General features: G+C 45.0%; 1 protein-coding gene across 8 annotated transcripts in view; it reads left to right on the forward strand.

Moving 5' to 3' along the window:
- The window catches only part of ARHGEF28 (Rho guanine nucleotide exchange factor 28), a 310,574-nt gene extending 305,390 nt beyond the window's left edge, over positions 1 to 5,184 (forward strand). For 7 of the 8 annotated variants that reach the window (XM_045062033.1, XM_045062024.1, XM_011283815.4 and 4 more), the window contains one exon: positions 4,853 to 5,184. In XM_045062033.1, coding sequence (XP_044917968.1) covers positions 4,853 to 5,016 — 164 coding nt within the window. In that variant the 3' untranslated portion in view covers positions 5,017 to 5,184. Of the gene's footprint in view, positions 1 to 2,836; positions 4,829 to 4,852 lie in introns of those variants that run through there. The other variant, XM_045062036.1, reaches the window with a different exon arrangement.
- Positions 5,185 to 17,053: the final 11,869 nt, after the last annotated feature.

Raw genomic sequence — 17,053 nt, forward strand, 5'->3', positions numbered from 1 at the left:
CAGGGACTACAACTTATTCTGCAGACTTGGAACATTAATCAAAAATTTTTTTGAGGTGGAGTTATTCTAGGAAAGTGTGAATTTTGATTTTAGGAACATGCGTAAGGGATGTAGTAATCAGAAGCACAAGTCAGAACACTTCATTAAAATAAACAAGAACAGAGCCAAGGCCCAGAAGACATGAAGCTCTGTGTTGTGAGTTTTGTTTGGGAGAATGGAATGGGATGAGACACAGAGGCCTGAGCAAGGCATCATCAATGATCCCGACAGTCGACTCAGTGTGCTTTTTGTAGCACTGGGTGCTGGGTGCCTGGCCATTGGCCATACGTTGAGTTAAATTCTAGATGTCCCCAGTTGATATTTATGATGAAAGTTATACTGGTGCTTTTAAATTTAAATGAAGCTTAAAAATTATCATAATTTAAGATGCTTTTCTATTCAGAAAATCCAGAAAAGGCAAATATTACACTAATTATTTAAACATGATAGATAACTCCTTTTGACGTGTCACAGACTTTTTCTTCCTGACAAGTTACTCTTAAGTCTGCTGTTCTTTGAAGGGAAGATTGCGTGCAGGTTTTGACTGTAAACATTATCTTCTCAATAGGTAGTTTTCCAAATACTGTCCGTTGAAGACTCTATGTTGGCTCAGTCAGATAGGTGTTGTTGAGAAGAATGAAGGTAGAAGGGTGGGGCATAGGTCTGGAAATTACCTTAAAAACATTATCTTAGATGCAACTTAAGATAATACATTTGTATTTCTTGAGCATAAAGCAGTTTAAAAACACATCCATTTGTTGTTCCCTCAGAATATTATTTGGTGAAGCGCTAAGCCAAAGTCCAAATGGATAAATTCTCATACAGTAGAAGTTCAAGAGGCCAGAAAGGTGATTTGAGTCACGTCCTTCATAAACTGAAGCCCAAACAGAAATGACTTGCCCAAGGTTACGATTTACCTTGTGGTTTATTTAACTCTTGGGTTAGGAGGCGCTTCGTTCATTTTTAATATGGCACATGGTTGCATGGTATACTTTGAGTTTATAGAAAAGAACCACTTATCCAGTTGGCTCAGAAGAAGAATGATGGTGAGCCGACGGAAGGAAGGCTCATTTTGCATCCTACTAGTATCAGCTTTTCAGGAGCTGATTTCTATAGTTGTAAGTCATCCTACACCCCAGATTCTCTTTCCTGATGGTCTAAAATTCCAACAGCAGGTGAGAAGTGTGAAAATGGTCAGTGTAAACGTTCGCCAACAGGTTGCAACTAAGGGCTGAAAACAGGGAGATTTAGGCAACTGTCTGTGGATACGTATCAGTGTGTGGTGTGGGGCATATCGCTTGGTAGCACGGGTGCTTTTTGCCCCCCACTCCAAAATGTGGGTACTTAGAATGTTTTAAAACTTCATTAGCAGGTGGACTTAGACCCCACATTGGACATATGGAAATTTCTTGTTAAGGGTGAAGTTGTTTGGTGTGAAAATTTTCAGTTAGAAGAAAACCCTGCACCAAGATTTTATTTCTCTACTATGTTTAGCCAGGCTATGGGGATTTGATGTGTTTCCGCTTCTTCGTCTTTATCTTAAGGTTAGTCATGGTCATTCTGTTTAGTTTCCACAAGTATGGTAAAGACCAAATTGCATCTTTTATGTCAATGGACAGGGAAAGTTGTATTGAGACACTAGATGGAAAGGTTCCTTGTAGTCTGAAGTTTTGTTTCATTATAATAGCATTTGCTTTTTAGTCGACCAAATTAGGATTCCATTAAATTAATATTTCTTTGCTTATTAAAAAACCAGGTATCCTATTTTTATGTTCAGCAGTTTATAGGGATTTCGATCACAAAATTGGGTGATTTTTATTCCTCAAGAATTCTGCTTTCTGAACCAGTGAGGTTTTATTTTAACAAATGTTTTTTCAGTTTAAGATTCCATAATGATCATATTCTCTAGGGTAAAAAGTGTGGAAAAAGGTGGCTGACCTTGAGAAGTATGCAGTTGCTGTGCTGGTGCTCTTTCAGGGTTGAAATGGAATCATAAAATCAGAAATCATGGAACGGTTTCCAGTTTCAAAGATGGGTTGTCTGACCTTGCCTAAATAGTTCAGGCGGAAATCAAGGAGAAAATGGAAAGGAAATTGAGTTCACCTTCAGGTGACATACATCCACAACAACCTCCATGAATACATCTAGGATGCCAACATGGGCCTGTCACTTTAGGGTCCAGCAAGCTATTTTTCACCTAGAGATGTTCCTCTGTATTTTTATTTTTATCTGAAAAAGTTGACATTAAATGTCTATACTCCCTTACACACACATATACATACACATATACACACACACACCAATTAAAAACTAACCTCCCCCCCTCCCTCTTTATTCTTGGATCTCTGTCTTCCTGAGCTAGAGCCTACAGTTTAAAAGAATTCTGATATACGTTTGGTTCTTTGGCTGTTCTTAAGCCTTCTCTTGAAACCATTAAGAGGACTTCCCAGATCCCTAGACTCACCACCAGTATTTTGGATTCTTTGCTACATGTCTCACACCCCCAGGGGAAGGAAATTTACAGGGATTAAGGGCTTGTATTGTGCTGGGCATTGTCACGTTTGTCGCAATCACCTCCCAACCACCTCATTCAATGCATGGTTGTTCCTTCGCCATGTGGTATTTCTTGTACCCTGGCTGGACCTTCTGTTGGCAAGGGGGCAGGAATACAGTGGCTTACATGAACTGTTCTTTAATCTATGAGCATCTGATAGATGCAAGTTTTGAGGTGTATATGTGTTAGGTTGTGTAATGCTAAACATGAGTAGCGTAACTGAGAATATATATTTTTTTTTAGAGGTTAAATGGCTTTATTCATTCAATGCCTGGGGAAAGGAGTCGAAAGCGCAAACGTGTGTTGTGACCACAGGCAAGCATACTTTGTCTCCAACTGTGATAAAAGAGCAGAGAGCATTCTAGGTTGATCTGTGTTGCTCTAATAGAGAAATCATTGCGGGGGCAGGACGGTTTGTGGTGTTTACCTGATTAAATGAAGGAGGTTCCCAATTTTATAATAATCATTGTATCCGTTTTTTGGAGCTTGGAATGTCTCTCTCGTTCTTAATTTCTTTTTTGCTAAGTGATTCTTCAAAATGTGGTACTTAGGGAGGATAAGTATTAAACGTTCAAAGTCTCTTAATGTAATAAAAATGGTCAAGCCGTTTCCATCACCATAAGAAATGGGAATCCTGAGACTCTTGATCGGATGTGCAAGTGGCAGTGGTCCCCTGAGTTCAAATCTAGATTAGTTCTTAATTGCGTGATGTGGGGCGAGGAATTTAAGTAGCCTGAGCTTTCGTTTCCCAAACTGTAAACTGTGGGTTACAACATTTTGAGGCTTAAAAGAGTGATGGCTGTATCAGACCTGGAAAACTTCTTGTGCCCAGAAGTCACGCTTTGCACAGGGGTAGTTAGAAGCATCTTCACTAGTCGCGTGTTCAGTAGTTAGTGAGTTCGAGTATTTGAGGTACAGGACTTGGAATCAGGGTTAGTAAAATCAAGTCACGCAAATGTAAAAGAATTTTCTTCTCCTCCCCTCTCCCCGGGGTCCCCCTCAGCTTCACAGGCACACGTCAGCTCCTCCAGGTGACTTGTGTTTATTTTCGGGGGCTCTGGCTGCCCCTCTTCCAGTGGGCCTGCCTCTTACTGGAAGGAGTGATGAACGGACACGTAGCCAAGTGTCCCACGTCCCTGAAGACAGAGCAGCATGAGGACGTTTTACTCTTCCCTCCAGGCCTTGCTTCCTGTCTTCCCTACCAGCTAAAGGTCATTGGCAGGAGGGCAGAAGCCACAAGCATTTTTGTCATTAGAATCCTACCAGTTATGGGTACCCATCTAAATAATAGAGTCTTGGAGTCAAATGTGGCAATGTTTATAATGAACTCTTGTTGATGACTGAAGAAGGAGTGGGTGGGCTTCAGGCTATCCATCTTTCTCGCCTGGGTTTCCACGCATACTCCGCCTTTTGCGCCGACCGAAGCCAGTCATTTGTGACTTTGCCATATAAGTGAGCCTCAGGAAGGGTGGTCAGTAGAACAAGGGAAGAGAAAATGGTTTGCAGCAACAGCCTTTCTTTTCTTCAAGTAGGAACCCCTCTTTGCCTTCCCTTACACCGTGTACTAGAGGGTTTTTAGCAGAAAAAGGGAAAATAGACGATGCCCTGCTGTTGCTAGGTAACCAGAAAAAAGAACCCAGCCGTACTTGATACGGGAACAGTTTTCTCTAGCTAAGTGGTTTGTAGAGTGTTAATTAGATTTGCATAATGGTGAGGCTGGCCGGTCTCCATCCTTCAACTCCTTTTTCCCCCACCCCTTGCCCACATTAATAAAATCCCAGCCATATTATTTGAGTCTTGAGGTCAGTTCTTGACTTTGAGATATTCTGAGGGGAGGGGCTGTGCAGATGCAAATATAGTTCATCGTCCATAGCTAGAGTATATACCGTATTTCTAAGACCTTGAACCTGTTTTTAAAACATAAGTGGGCACCCTTGTTCCACAGTAGCAGTGTTTTATCTGCCCGCAAATGGTGACAAGTCTTTATTCACTAGACACTCCCTTAGGATTATTTTGTCAGGGTTATTTTTAGCCATAGGAGACATTTGAACGCACACCCAACCACATCTTGACGATACATTGATTAAGTCATTTGATGTGATTGCATTTTGTCCCTTTCTCCTTGGACTCTCGGGTTCTCTCTGTGGCTGAATATATGGGCACTGCATGTCCCAGGCTTAGAGAGCTCTGAGTTACAGTGTCACCTGCCTTGGAGGCCTCGCGCGGATCCTCCTGACCTGTGCCGTCTGTCTGTTGCAGATTTGGACATCTCTCAGACTGAGTTTCCAGCCTCCCAGGACTCACATCCACATGGCTCTCAGCGGCAGACATTTACGGCCGAAGCAAAGCTAAATCTTCAGACATTGACTGGACAAGACCAGGAGACTGGAGATGACGCTGAAGAAAACATTGTTTACCTCTAATTGTGTTATTATTTTTCCGAGCAAAACACAACACTGGCATTTGGTGGAGATTTTTTTTTTCATTTCCTGATGTTCGTGTGAATGTGTCTAAATTGCTGTAAGAGTAATATTTAATATTTCATGCAAGTTCAGTTTTTGGGCATGGGTCCAAATAAATTATTGAAAGCAGTTCTGTTTGTGTAATCATTAACTTATCACACCTAATTTCAGATTTCTGGAGGAGAAATTGAATAAGCAGAAATATTTTCAAAGTTGTTGTGACTCTCGAGTGAAATTCCATATTGCATTTTCTGCTGGATCATCTGGTTTTTGAAATGCCTTCCTTGAGATCTAGAAGAAGCAATGTGGACGGAAAGAGTGATATTCATGATGGGCAGACTTTCACAGCCACAGCAGGTGACGATGGAGAGTGGCCTCGGTGGCCCCAAAGGCAGAGGCGGATGTGGGAAAGTCCCTTTCTTGGCTGGTTTTCACACTCTAATTTCTCTCTGGGGAGTCACAGGGGCGGGTCCTAGTGGTGATCTGTTACAGTCACCATGTCACCAACAAGTCCTGTCTGGGGGGGGACCTGCTCCAACCGGGCAACCACTCTGCGGTGGACACAGTCTGGACTCTTAGGTCCTGGGCCACATGCTTTGCAGACTCACTTTCTTGGTTGTGATGCGGGTTGTTTTTCAAGCCAAGGTTCCTCACGGTCCTTCAACAGGGCCTTGAGGCAGAGCCCTAGCCGGTCCATTTTGATGTAAATAGTGAAGCTCAGGTTCACGGTGCTTCTCACGGTTGGCCCTGTGTCCTCAGGCCCTGAGAGCAAGAACAATTATGACTCCATAGAAGGACGTCTGCCTTCAAGGACAAAAGCTCTCTGGGCAAGGCTTGCGGCCTGGGCCTGTCGGTGCTCTCCCCCACAGGAACACAGGCACATCCTGATTTCAGAGTGATACAGGTCTCGCGATAAGAAAAGAAACCAGGAAATATTTTCAGCTCGTTCTTCAGAAATATTTGTATCTGTTTTGCCCAGAGTCAAAAAATATCTTTCACCTCACTATTGTGCTTTGGAATTTTTTTTTAAATTTTTTTTTCAACTTTTATTTATTTTGGGGACAGAGAGAGAGAGAGAGAGAGAGAGCATGAACGGGGGAGGGGCAGAGAGAGAGGGAGACACAGAATCGGAAGCAGGCTCCAGGCTCCGAGCCATCAGCCCAGAGCCCGACGCGGGGCTCGAACTCACGGACCGCGAGATCGTGACCTGGCTGAAGTCGGATGCTTAACCGACTGCACAACTCAGGCGCCCCTGTGCTTTGGAATTTTAATAGTGTGTAAGACATTAGTAAAATAGACGTTTCACACACCATCACTATCTCCCCTTACTAAAAGTGAAAAGGAAGGAGTACTAAACTCACCCAAACTGCAACACTTGCGAGGAGGGAGCTGTGATAGGAAGGGAAAAAATTAGGGGGCCCCGGGGTGGCTCAGTCGGTTAAGCCTCTGACTCTGGATTTCGGCTCAGGTTATGATCTCGTGGCTTGTGATTTCGAGGCCCACGACAGGCTCTGTGACAGTGCAGAACCTGCTTGGGATTCTGTCTCCCTCTCTCTCTGCCCCTCTCCTGCTTGCTCTCTCTCAAAATAAATCAACTTAAAAAGGAAGGGAAAAAATGTCACTCGGACTCCATTGTTTGGTCAGTTGAATACATCTTTTATATCTTCACAGAGGCAAGTCAAATCTTAGTTTAAAAAAAAAAAAAAAAAAAAGCCTGGGGCGCCTGGGTGGCGCAGTTGGTTAAGCGTCCGACTTCAGCCAGGTCACGATCTCGCAGTCCGTGAGTTCGAGCCCCGCGTCGGGCTCTGGGCGGATGGCTCAGAGCCTGGAGCCTGTTTCCGATTCTGTGTCTCCCTCTCTCTCTGCCCCTCCCCCGTTCATGCTCTGTCTCTCTCTGTCCCAAAAATAAATAAACGTTGAAAAAAAAAATTAAAAAACAAAAAAGCCATTTAGGGGAGTACTCTTTCTGACTCTTGCTGCTCCTGGCCATTTTGGTCACAATCCTAACAGATGAAGAGAGTGGTTTCCAAGAATGGATATAACTTATTAACATTTTTGTCAATCACTTCCCCTCCAGGCTGAGCTCCTAAATTAATCAGACGCATCTTCCCTTCCTAAAGGCGTCTAAAGAGAAAAACCTGTCTTTCCCCTCTCTCCAACAAAGCCTAGTCCAGAATCGTATATCCCTTGAATATGGAACATATTGATATTTCCGTCTAAATCCTTGCTCTGATAACTATAGATATCTTCTCTTTTCCCCTGACGGTGGATATAGAAATATCCGCATGTGAAAATAGGAATAGATGTTCAGAATCCTCACACGGGTCTTTAAAAATAGGTGTGCTCAGTTGATTTTCAAGCCCTGCACACTTTGGGTCTTCATGTAGCTACCCTGGGGAAGTCTTAGTATCTTTTGAGATGACTACATCCCTGGGTTTCTCGTGCCAGTTGTCTTACTGTTATGACCTTTCATCTGAATAGAAGTTGCAAAGCTTTCTTGATTGGTTCTTCCTTTTCACTCTGTCCTTACGGTGCCCTGAATTTAAATTTTTTTTTTTTTCAACGTTTATTTATTTTTGGGACAGAGAGAGACAGAGCACGAACGGGGGAGGGGCAGAGAGAGAGGGAGACACAGAATCGGAAACAGGCTCCAGGCTCTGAGCCATCAGCCCAGAGCCCGACGCGGGGCTCGAACTCACGGACCGCGAGATCGTGACCTGGCTGAAGTCGGATGCTTAACCGACTGCGCCACGCAGGCGCCCCATGGTGCCCTGAATTTAGATCTCAGTGGAGGTCACTCTGTGCCTCCCAAAGAAACTCACGAATCCTAGGAGAAGACCGCCCTATTTTCCAGCCTCATAAATGAGTTTCTTCTAAAGAACCTACTCTTCCCCCCCACCGGCGAGCTTCAAGGAAGCATTCATCCCTTGAGACAGGTGCTGCGGAAAGAAAGGCAACCCTGGGGCTCTGTCCTTTGCAGGCTGCGGGAATTAACATTGCCTCCCCACTTGTGGTCCAAGCTACTCTGCCTTTCATCAGGACTGCCCAATTGCTGGAGTCCTGCAACGCTCCCAGCCCACTCACGGTTGGAGCCCTGTCCATTCAGAAAAGGGCCACGGTGTTTGCTGCAGAGGCGGTGGTTGTGGTGTGTGTTGTGGAAAAGGGGGGAGCGTGACTAAATCCTGGGATGACCGACAAAGGAGGGAAAAGGAGCATGTATCCGTTCCTGGGACCTGGGACCCCCCCCCCTTTCCTCCTCAGAACCAACCCAAGGTTATCCGTGTCCGGCCGCCTCTGTCTCGGTCGGCGAGAGGCGCAGCCGCGGAGAGCATGGACTTTGGAGCCAGATCTTCCCCTTGCTGTGTGTCCCGGGTGTGTCACTTCACCTGTCTAGGTCTCAAGTTGCCTCACCTGTACAAGAGGGATGATGACCTTATAGAATTGTGAGGCTTGAGTGCTTAATAGACGCGATATGCTTAGAACAGAGCCTGCGGCATAGTTGTTAATAATAACATACGCTAGTTATTGTTAAATCGTTAAATAATCTTGGAGTGATTTCTAAGCATGGTGCCAGTCCTCAGGCAGATTGTGCCTGCACAGCCAGAAACCACGAATAGGGAAGTGACGTGCCTGGAGATGGCCAGTCACAAGGCCGGACTAAGGTTTCCTAATGAGGTTAGCGTTCGTCTTACTTGCATCTCTAAACCTTCGCTCCGTGCAGTTTTTCTGTTTTTAAAATTTTTTTTTTCAACGTTTTTTATTTTATTTTTGGGACAGAGAGAGACAGAGCATGAACGGGGGAGGGGCAGAGAGAGAGGGAGACACAGAATCGGAAACAGGCTCCAGGCTCCGAGCCATCAGCCCAGAGCCTGACGCGGGGCTCGAACTCATGGACCGCGAGATCGTGACCTGGCTGAAGTCGGACGCTTAACCGACTGTGCCACCCAGTCGCCCCCGTGCAGTTTTTCTTTAGACACTTGACTGCTAGAGGCCAATCTGCTAGGACCAAAATAAAGATGAATTAGCCTGCAAGTTGTTGGAGAAGACAGACACATGAACAGATGTGGAGAAGTACAGGTAGCTAGGAGACCTCCTAGGAAAAGCCTGTGGGGGGTCAGTAGTATGTGGAGTGGAGGGAGTTGGTTGTCTTAAAGTGGAAGATACCTAAAGGAAGTCAGAGACGGGGAAAGATGATGTGAGCAAGGAAGCCAACCCAAACAAAAGGCCAGAGACACGACATAAAAGCCACGAGAGACACCGGAGCACGCGTTGGGAGGTACTCAAGAGCAAGCTCCTCCCCTATGGCTTAAGGTGTCCAGTGAGAACACCCATCTACCTTCACCTCTTTCAAACACTCTTGTCCAAGTTGTGAGGAAACATGGAAGTTTCTCTCTCTCACCCCAGGAACCGATTGGGTTCCACACAAAGCCAGGTTCCGGAGGAGTATGCCTCCTCCTTATCCCCTCACCCTTCCACACCCACTTCTACCATAAAAGCAATTGGGTTCTGCCCGACTGAGTATCTGCCTACCAGATGGCAAGCCACAAGAAACCAAGAGTAAAGGGGGCCCTGCGACCGCTTGAAGATGTTTATTGGAGCAGAGGCGTCCAGAAGGATGCCCCAGGGTGCTTCTGGGGGATAAACTGACGACGTTCATGAGTCAAAGCAGAGTTAAGTGGAGGAAAAGGGGGCAAGAAGACTCACTTGGCTCTTCTGCTTTGTTTTCTTATCTCCGTTTTATTAAGGTTTTATTTTGTTGTTTTAGTTGGAACATATTCCTCTGTTTCCTCATTTTGCCAGACTCTCTGAATTGGTTTCTACGCATCAGATGAAACAGCCACCTCTCCCCGTCTTGAAGGTAGTTGAGAGTTTGCAAAGACCTGTCAGTGTCCCAAAGGGGGTGTCGGCTCCTAGATTCAGGCTGACTGGAAGCCAGACTCTCAGGCAGCCCGCTCCCACCCTTTGCGATCGCTGGGCAGTGGGCGCGACTTCTGTAGGTTTTCAAAGAAAGCTAAGTGTTCTGGGCGCTCATTCCTCGGGTATAAGTCTTAAAAGTTGGGGTTGCAGTTGTGAGGCTACAAACCCCTCATTCCTCAGGGAGAGGCTCCAGGTTTTGAGTTTTTCCCGCTTGTGTGTTGGCGCATCAGGAGTGGGGATTTGGGCAGGCCTGTGTGTCACAGCCTCTCCTGCCTGCCTCCAAGTGACTGTCTTCTCATATGCCATGTGAAGCAACTGCTCAACTGGTTTTCAGAGGGACTCGCTGCAGAGGTGAATGTAGACTTGTGCCTGGGGGAAGAGGTAAGTTCAGGATCTTCCTAGCCGAAGACTCTCCTGTTGTTTTTTTTTTTTTTTTTTTTTTTTTTTTTTTTTTTTGTCAGCTCTGATGCTACTCCTTGCCCTGCCTTCGTCTACCACTTAGGGCTTTGTGGAGAATGGAAAAGAAAAAAAAATTTAAGGATGTAGAGGGGGTACCTGGAAGGAATATTCCAGAATGATGTAGTGATGAACACCCAGAGTTCACTGTGTTCTTTCCTGATTGCCTCTCATGCACGGATGTCCCTCTGCCAGTGTGAGAGAGGCAGTAAAAAGATATGGCAAAGTCAAATAGGTTCGAGTTCTGCTTACTGAACCCCCCCCCCCCACCGCCGCCCCAGGTCCATGGGGTTGCACAGTGCCAAGGGGCACCATAGAGCACCCATGCTCGTGGAATCCCGTGTGAGTGAAATCTCTTGGAGTTCTACCATCCTTCAAACTTGCTTCCGAGATCAGTTTGCTTACGTATGAAATGGGGATGATAAGAACAGTCATGCCTTGTAGGCGTGTTGCAAGAGCTAAGTGAATTAATGCCAGGACGGTAAATGCCACACAGGATAGCCAGTCTAGAAGTGATGGCAGTTGTTATATGCTGGTGACAGTGGTCCCGAGAAGGTGAGTTTGGGCATGCTCGGGAACTAAAATAGCTGCGGAAGTATGATTTCAGTTTTTCATAGCCCATTATCCTTTGCACTGAGAGACATCCAAGATCAGAGCCCGTGATGCTGCTGCACTCAGAGTGACAGCTTCATGATACTTATTGAATGAAGGGAGGAGGGGATCAGGAAGAATCTTTGGAAATCTCAGATCGAAGAGGGGACGGGAATTGAGCTAGAACCCTGATCGCATTTCCATTCCATTTCTTTACCTCTTGCTTGTGAGTTCAAAGCAATCGTTTCAAGGTGATGACTGAATATCACTTGGGATGAAGTGATTTGAAGTAACTTGAAGGGGGACCTTGGTTCAGTCGTTCTGTAGAAGCTTCATGGCTGAGAAACTTCAGCGTTGCCATGAATTGAATCCTAGTTGTCTGCCTGAAAGTCAGGAGTTTTAGATACTGCCAGCAGCCAAGAGTCTCATAGAGACTCTTGCCTGAGGACAAAAAACGAGTTTGGTAACATTATAAGATTATACTTTCTCCATTCATTTCAGTAGATACTATAGCTACATTAGAGAACTGGCCCTTATTCCTGGAAGAGCTCCCCCTGCCACATCCCTCAGTGACACCCCCACCCTCCACCCCCAAGCTTCTGGTTCTACTTGGCTCTGTCCCTAGGCAGTCTGGAGATAAGCCGTCCCCAGGGCCAATGTATCCAGGGTCCACAGAGTTTCAGTCACCGGAGAAGGTCTGGGAAGGTCCTCTCCTTGTTCAGAGGCTCAGTTGATTGATCCATTTTATATCGTAAGAGGGATTTGTCTACTAAAAGACATTTTTACTCACATGAGAGTTTGTCTAAGTTCTCGTCTGCTCTCTCCTCAGCTGGTTTTGGGTTGTTTGCCTCTTCAAAGAAGGACGCTGTGAAGGGGAAGAGAGCTAGAACTCCGATAAATGGTTTACTTCTTATTAGCTCCCACGTTAAGCGTTTAATGACAGAAGCCAGTATGAACTCAAATGCCATTTGGGCCTGGCTTCATTCTCCTGTGCTCTCTCTGTTACTCCTCCCCACCTCCTCCAACACCATGTGTAATATCTGAGCAGATTTTCTGGGTAGTTGTCAGTGTTAATTTTTACAATCTCTGCCATAACAGCTTCGAAGAAACACACACATAAAGTCAGTATCAAGGAGAATTTCTCTGTAGGCCACGGAGCTAAACCAGACTCTCAGAAATGTGCTTGATGTTCCCCTGGGCAGCATTCACGGCCTCCTTGGAAAGCCTTAGTCCACCTCTCTGCTCCTGGCAAGCTGTAATTTGGGGAACAAGTTGGCAGGTACCAGCAAGGGACAATAGGCTTTGAATTAAGCTTCGTAAAGCCAGAAGCTTAGGAAACACACCTTCCGATGAGTTTCTTTTTAACACTTGTGTTTCTTCTAACTGCCCTGCAAACAATAACTGTACATTCCATCAAGATAACTGGAGCCATTAATCTTCTGTAGCACAGGAGTTTCTGGTACCATGAAGATAGTAACGGGATTTTCTTTTGGCAATACTTTGAAAAATGACTGTTATTTTGTATTCCTGGTTTCAGGCAGTTGATTTCCACGATGGTGATGCTGAATGTGATATCATAACTTGGTCTCTCCATGTAAACGCCTTCTACGCAAACTTCTCATTGGATCGAACCCTGAAATTAACGCAAAATTATTTTGGTAAGGGCCATACTTTGAGCCATTCGCTTCGAAGAAGATTTTTGAATGCAGAGACTGAGCCTGGTGAGCATCGTTGCTATGGAGACCATGTGAGAGTTGGATTAATTAAGGCCTGAACAGATGTTGGGAAGTGTGCGGAATGCACTGTTTTCTGCTAGTAATTAAGGAGGGTACATGTGTACGTGAGAGAGGAGGAAAAAAAAGAGAGACAATCAGAGGCAAGGCAGTCAGACAGATAGATGTGCTTGGCCCTGGAGATGTAACATTTCCTCAAGCAAAAGGTACGGCCGATAACTCTGCTGACACTACTCTTGTTCTCCACCCGTGCCAGACAGAATAATTGCTTGAAACGGCCAAGCAGTCCATCCATTATTTCTTGTTGGATCTGATTTATAAGAGGCATAGGAATATACAAAAACATGTCCTCGAGTCGGTGAGTTCAAGTAACCCATCTGGCTGTACACTCGAAAAATCCAACGGGGCTGTACAAATGGGTTTTGAGCGACCTGGCAGGGAAGCCAAGTTCGAAGACTGGGGCTATATTAGCTGTCCAACCTGCCAGGGGTATTGTCATCTGTGAACTGGCAGCCAATAAAGGGGCTGGCTGCCCAAGGCCATGGAGAAATTGCCATGGGAACGCCTTCAAGATTAGAAAGTTAATGCAACATCCATCTAGTTCAGGTTCAATTTGGGGGATATTTGTTTTAGTGTGACATCTGTTGATTTTTAAAACAGTGTATTTCTGTCTTCTCTTGAACAATACTACTGTTAGGTTTAGGTTCGAGTTCAGCAAATCAGGTTCCATTTGAATCCTGGGGAGCGAATCCCCTAATGACCAATGTCCCCAGGTTGCCTGCCTCCTCCTGGTCTGCAGGAAGGAGATAATGCATCGAAATTGTGCTAAGACTTTTCTGCTGGGCTATCAGCAGTTTGACTAGGACTGGTAGCTCTTGAAGCATTTGTTTGTTTGTTTGTTTGCTTCGGTTTTTTTTTTGTTTGTTTTGTTTTGTTTTTGGTCTCCCAGCTGTGGAAGGAGCATTGTCTGAAAATGGGGAATCAGAAAACGTCACAGAAGTGCTTTGCTTCCTGGGGGACTGTGTCCTAGTGCTTCAAACTCAGCCCCTTCTTACCCCCAGACCATGGAGATGAGTCGGAATGGAAGGAGGTAGTGGGAAACTGCCTGGACTGGGTGGCAGGGAGGGAGAGGGAGAGAGAAGGGCAACACTGCCCTCTCATGGGACTTTTGCCCAGTCTTGCCGTGCCACTGATGACGTCTTGGTTCAGAAGATCAGACACTTTACACCTGTGGGTTATTGTGAGCTATAGAGATAGGGAAGCGGACGGATTGGACCAATGTGAATGTATCATTACCCCAGAGGAAAAAATGCAAGTTTGCAACTTCATTTCTGCATTGCCCTCTCCCCATGTGACCCGTAGTTCCCTCACCCTTAAACTTGATTGCTGAATCTGTTGTGGTTTTCACCTTTCCTCTTCTCTGAGGATTAGCTCCCTTTATCTCCTGGAGGAAAGCACTTCCTGAGGCTCGAGAACTCAAAAGGGTTAGTGTTTGCTCTTTGAATCAACTGTAGTCTGTTTCTGTGTCTCTGGTTATTAATAAGAAAAATCACCCTTTGCAAATAAAATTCTTTTCTATTTTTTTCTTCTCTCCAGCGCGCATAGCTAGATAAGAGGGAAATATATTCTGGGTAATTTGTTTACTGCAAAAGAAATCGGGGAGTGAGAAGATAACAACCATAGCGGTTTGATGCCTTTGGAAAGACATCTGTTAAGTGCTTTGGTAACAGACCAACAATGGAAACCTTGCAACACACAATAAAAATAGAGGCAGGATAGAAAGTGAATTCAAGAGAGGAAAATCTACTTTTCCCCCAAGGGATTTAGGTCCTATTATCCATCCATCCAGTATAAACATCTGCCAAGCTCAGAACTCTGCTCGATGTGGGACACAAGATATCCTAAGATGCCTGCCCTCTAGCAGATCACCATGTAAGCCAGTGAAGACCTCTACCAGCGGTGAGGGGGCAATATAGTGCAGGCAGCATCATGAAGTGGTCAAATCCCATTAATGAAATGAGTGGCCCCGGCATATTATTTCAACAGTTTTAGGAGTTGAAGTAAGTGGGGAGCCTCCTGAGGGGGAGGTGTGAGGAGAGACTTTGTGGCTGGCAAGTATTTTGGTTTGTTTTTTGTCCCCTGGGAGGGTCTTGAAATGCGTGGTTCAAGCCCATCTCAATGGTACAGAGACAACAGCTTGCCTCAGGAGCTGTGTGGAGACGTGTGGAGGGTTTTTTGTTGCCACAATAACTGGGAAGAATTACTGGCATTCAGTGGAGAGGAGAAGAGAAGTTAGAAGTCCTACAGTGGGTAGGCCAGTCATTCTCCAAAAGCCCACTGAGAAACAAAGATCACAGTCCCGCTGTTTAAGTGTTTTCTTTATTTGCAGTGGCATTACCAAGGTGGGAAAGCTTTTAGACCTTTGATACATTAGTCAAAAGTGACTCTGGGGGCGCCTGGGTGGGTCAGTCAGTTAAGCGTCTGACTTCAGCTCAGGTCATGATCTTGCGGTTCGGGAGTTCAAGCCCCGTGTGGGGCTCTGTGCTGACAGCTCAGAGCCTGGAACCTGCTTCAGATTCTTTATCTCCCTCTCTCTCTGCCCCTCCCCTGTTTGCACACACACACTCTCTCTCTCTCAAAAAGAAATAAACACTAAAAAAAAAATTTTTTTAAGTGACTGTATAGATACTTGTAACAAAGAGCATTTTCATTTTTAACCAGACTTCAGATTTTGTAAGGAGAGTATCCCGAAAATTCAGAGAACCTTAGTGTAAATGGTCTTCGAAAAATAATTTCCTTAACATTGTCAGTGAAGAGTGATAGACAAGACCAACACAAAACTCAAGTTAAGGAGCCTCTGACATTTTTATAAAACACATTCTAACTTTAGCTGACATTTAAATTAAAAAGCCCAGCAGTACAAAACGTTGGAAAAAAAAAATTAAAAAAAAAAAAAAAAAAAAAAAAAAGCCCAGCGGTACAGCACGGAGCTGATTGATTTGGAGAGCATGGCCGTGAGATAATGAGGGCTCTGCCATACTCCTCCTAGTGAGGGGTAATAAATGATCTATTCCTGGCCAAAAGCAGAAGAGCCGACACACTTTCTGTGTTTGAACTGCAGAAATTTGCGTTGCATGGAGCCTGAAAGTCATTCAGATAGTGCTTTCCTTTGCTCCTTGTAGCATATTTTCATGCTAATCTTGATAACAGAGAAAAGACCCTGGTTGGCGGTTCATGTGTCAGAGACACTAATGGTTGCTTTCGAAAACTTCCCAACGTGCTTTAGACACAGCAACCTTGCCGAAAAGACGAGCAAAAATTGGTTCCTAAGTGGGTTGATCCCGTCTTGGCCCGCCAAATGTGGGAGTTTCAAAAAGCTTAGGTCAGAAAGCTCAACCAACCCCTCCTCATCTGGACATGTGTCCTCTGTTTTGGGGAGCGCGCTTACTTTGTATTGCTGGGAGACACCATATGATCAGATGCCTGTAAGAGAGCGGTGGCTGGGACTGAATGGTGAGCTCCGGCCCTTCTTGATTGCCACAGAACTCTAGTCCTTTAGTTTTACCCATCAGTACTATGGTCCATCCTCCCGCTGAAGACTGACGGAGACTTGTAGTGGACTTAACTTGATGATCAACCCCAAGATCCTTCTGAATGGAACCACTCTAGGTGACGTTTGTCTGGAAGTCGGGCTGGCAGAGGCCGTCTGGAAGCCCGATAAAAATGAACAGGACAAGAGAAACTTCAGTTTCCTTTGAGAAAAGTGGATGCTCCTTTCATTTGTTACATCGAGAGGAAGGCTAGCCTAAGAGTCACATGGAAAAGCACGAAATGTGGTCAGCGGTGAAATTCGTGCTTTTAATCAGGTGCCGTCATTCGCTGGTCTAAATTAACTTCAGTTATGACCCTTGTTAAAAGGCCTTTGACTCTCAAAACCAAGATATTTTGCCACCAAAGATGACTCTTTGTACTTTCCTTGAGAGCAGGTGCTGCTCCTGACATGTAGAAAAACTCATTCCCTTGGGAGCCTAGTTTATCAACAAAGGCCAAAAAGAGGGTGAAGCAGAACAGTTCCTTCAGCCCTTGTATCCTCATTGGACATTTTCTAAATTGATCTTTGTGAATAACTCTTGGGGTATTTATCTTAATTTGCTCCTTGGAGAAATATTTAATTATCATTTTTTTGGCCTTAGGTGCTTCTTCTTTTTTTTTTTTTTAATATTTTTTAACATTTTTTTAAATTTTTGAGACAGAGAGAGACAGAGCATGAACAGGGGAGGGGCAGAGAGAGAGGGAGACAC

This window comes from Felis catus, chromosome A1 (genome assembly GCF_018350175.1).
Source record: "Felis catus isolate Fca126 chromosome A1, F.catus_Fca126_mat1.0, whole genome shotgun sequence".
Taxonomy (NCBI): domain Eukaryota; kingdom Metazoa; phylum Chordata; class Mammalia; order Carnivora; family Felidae; genus Felis; species Felis catus.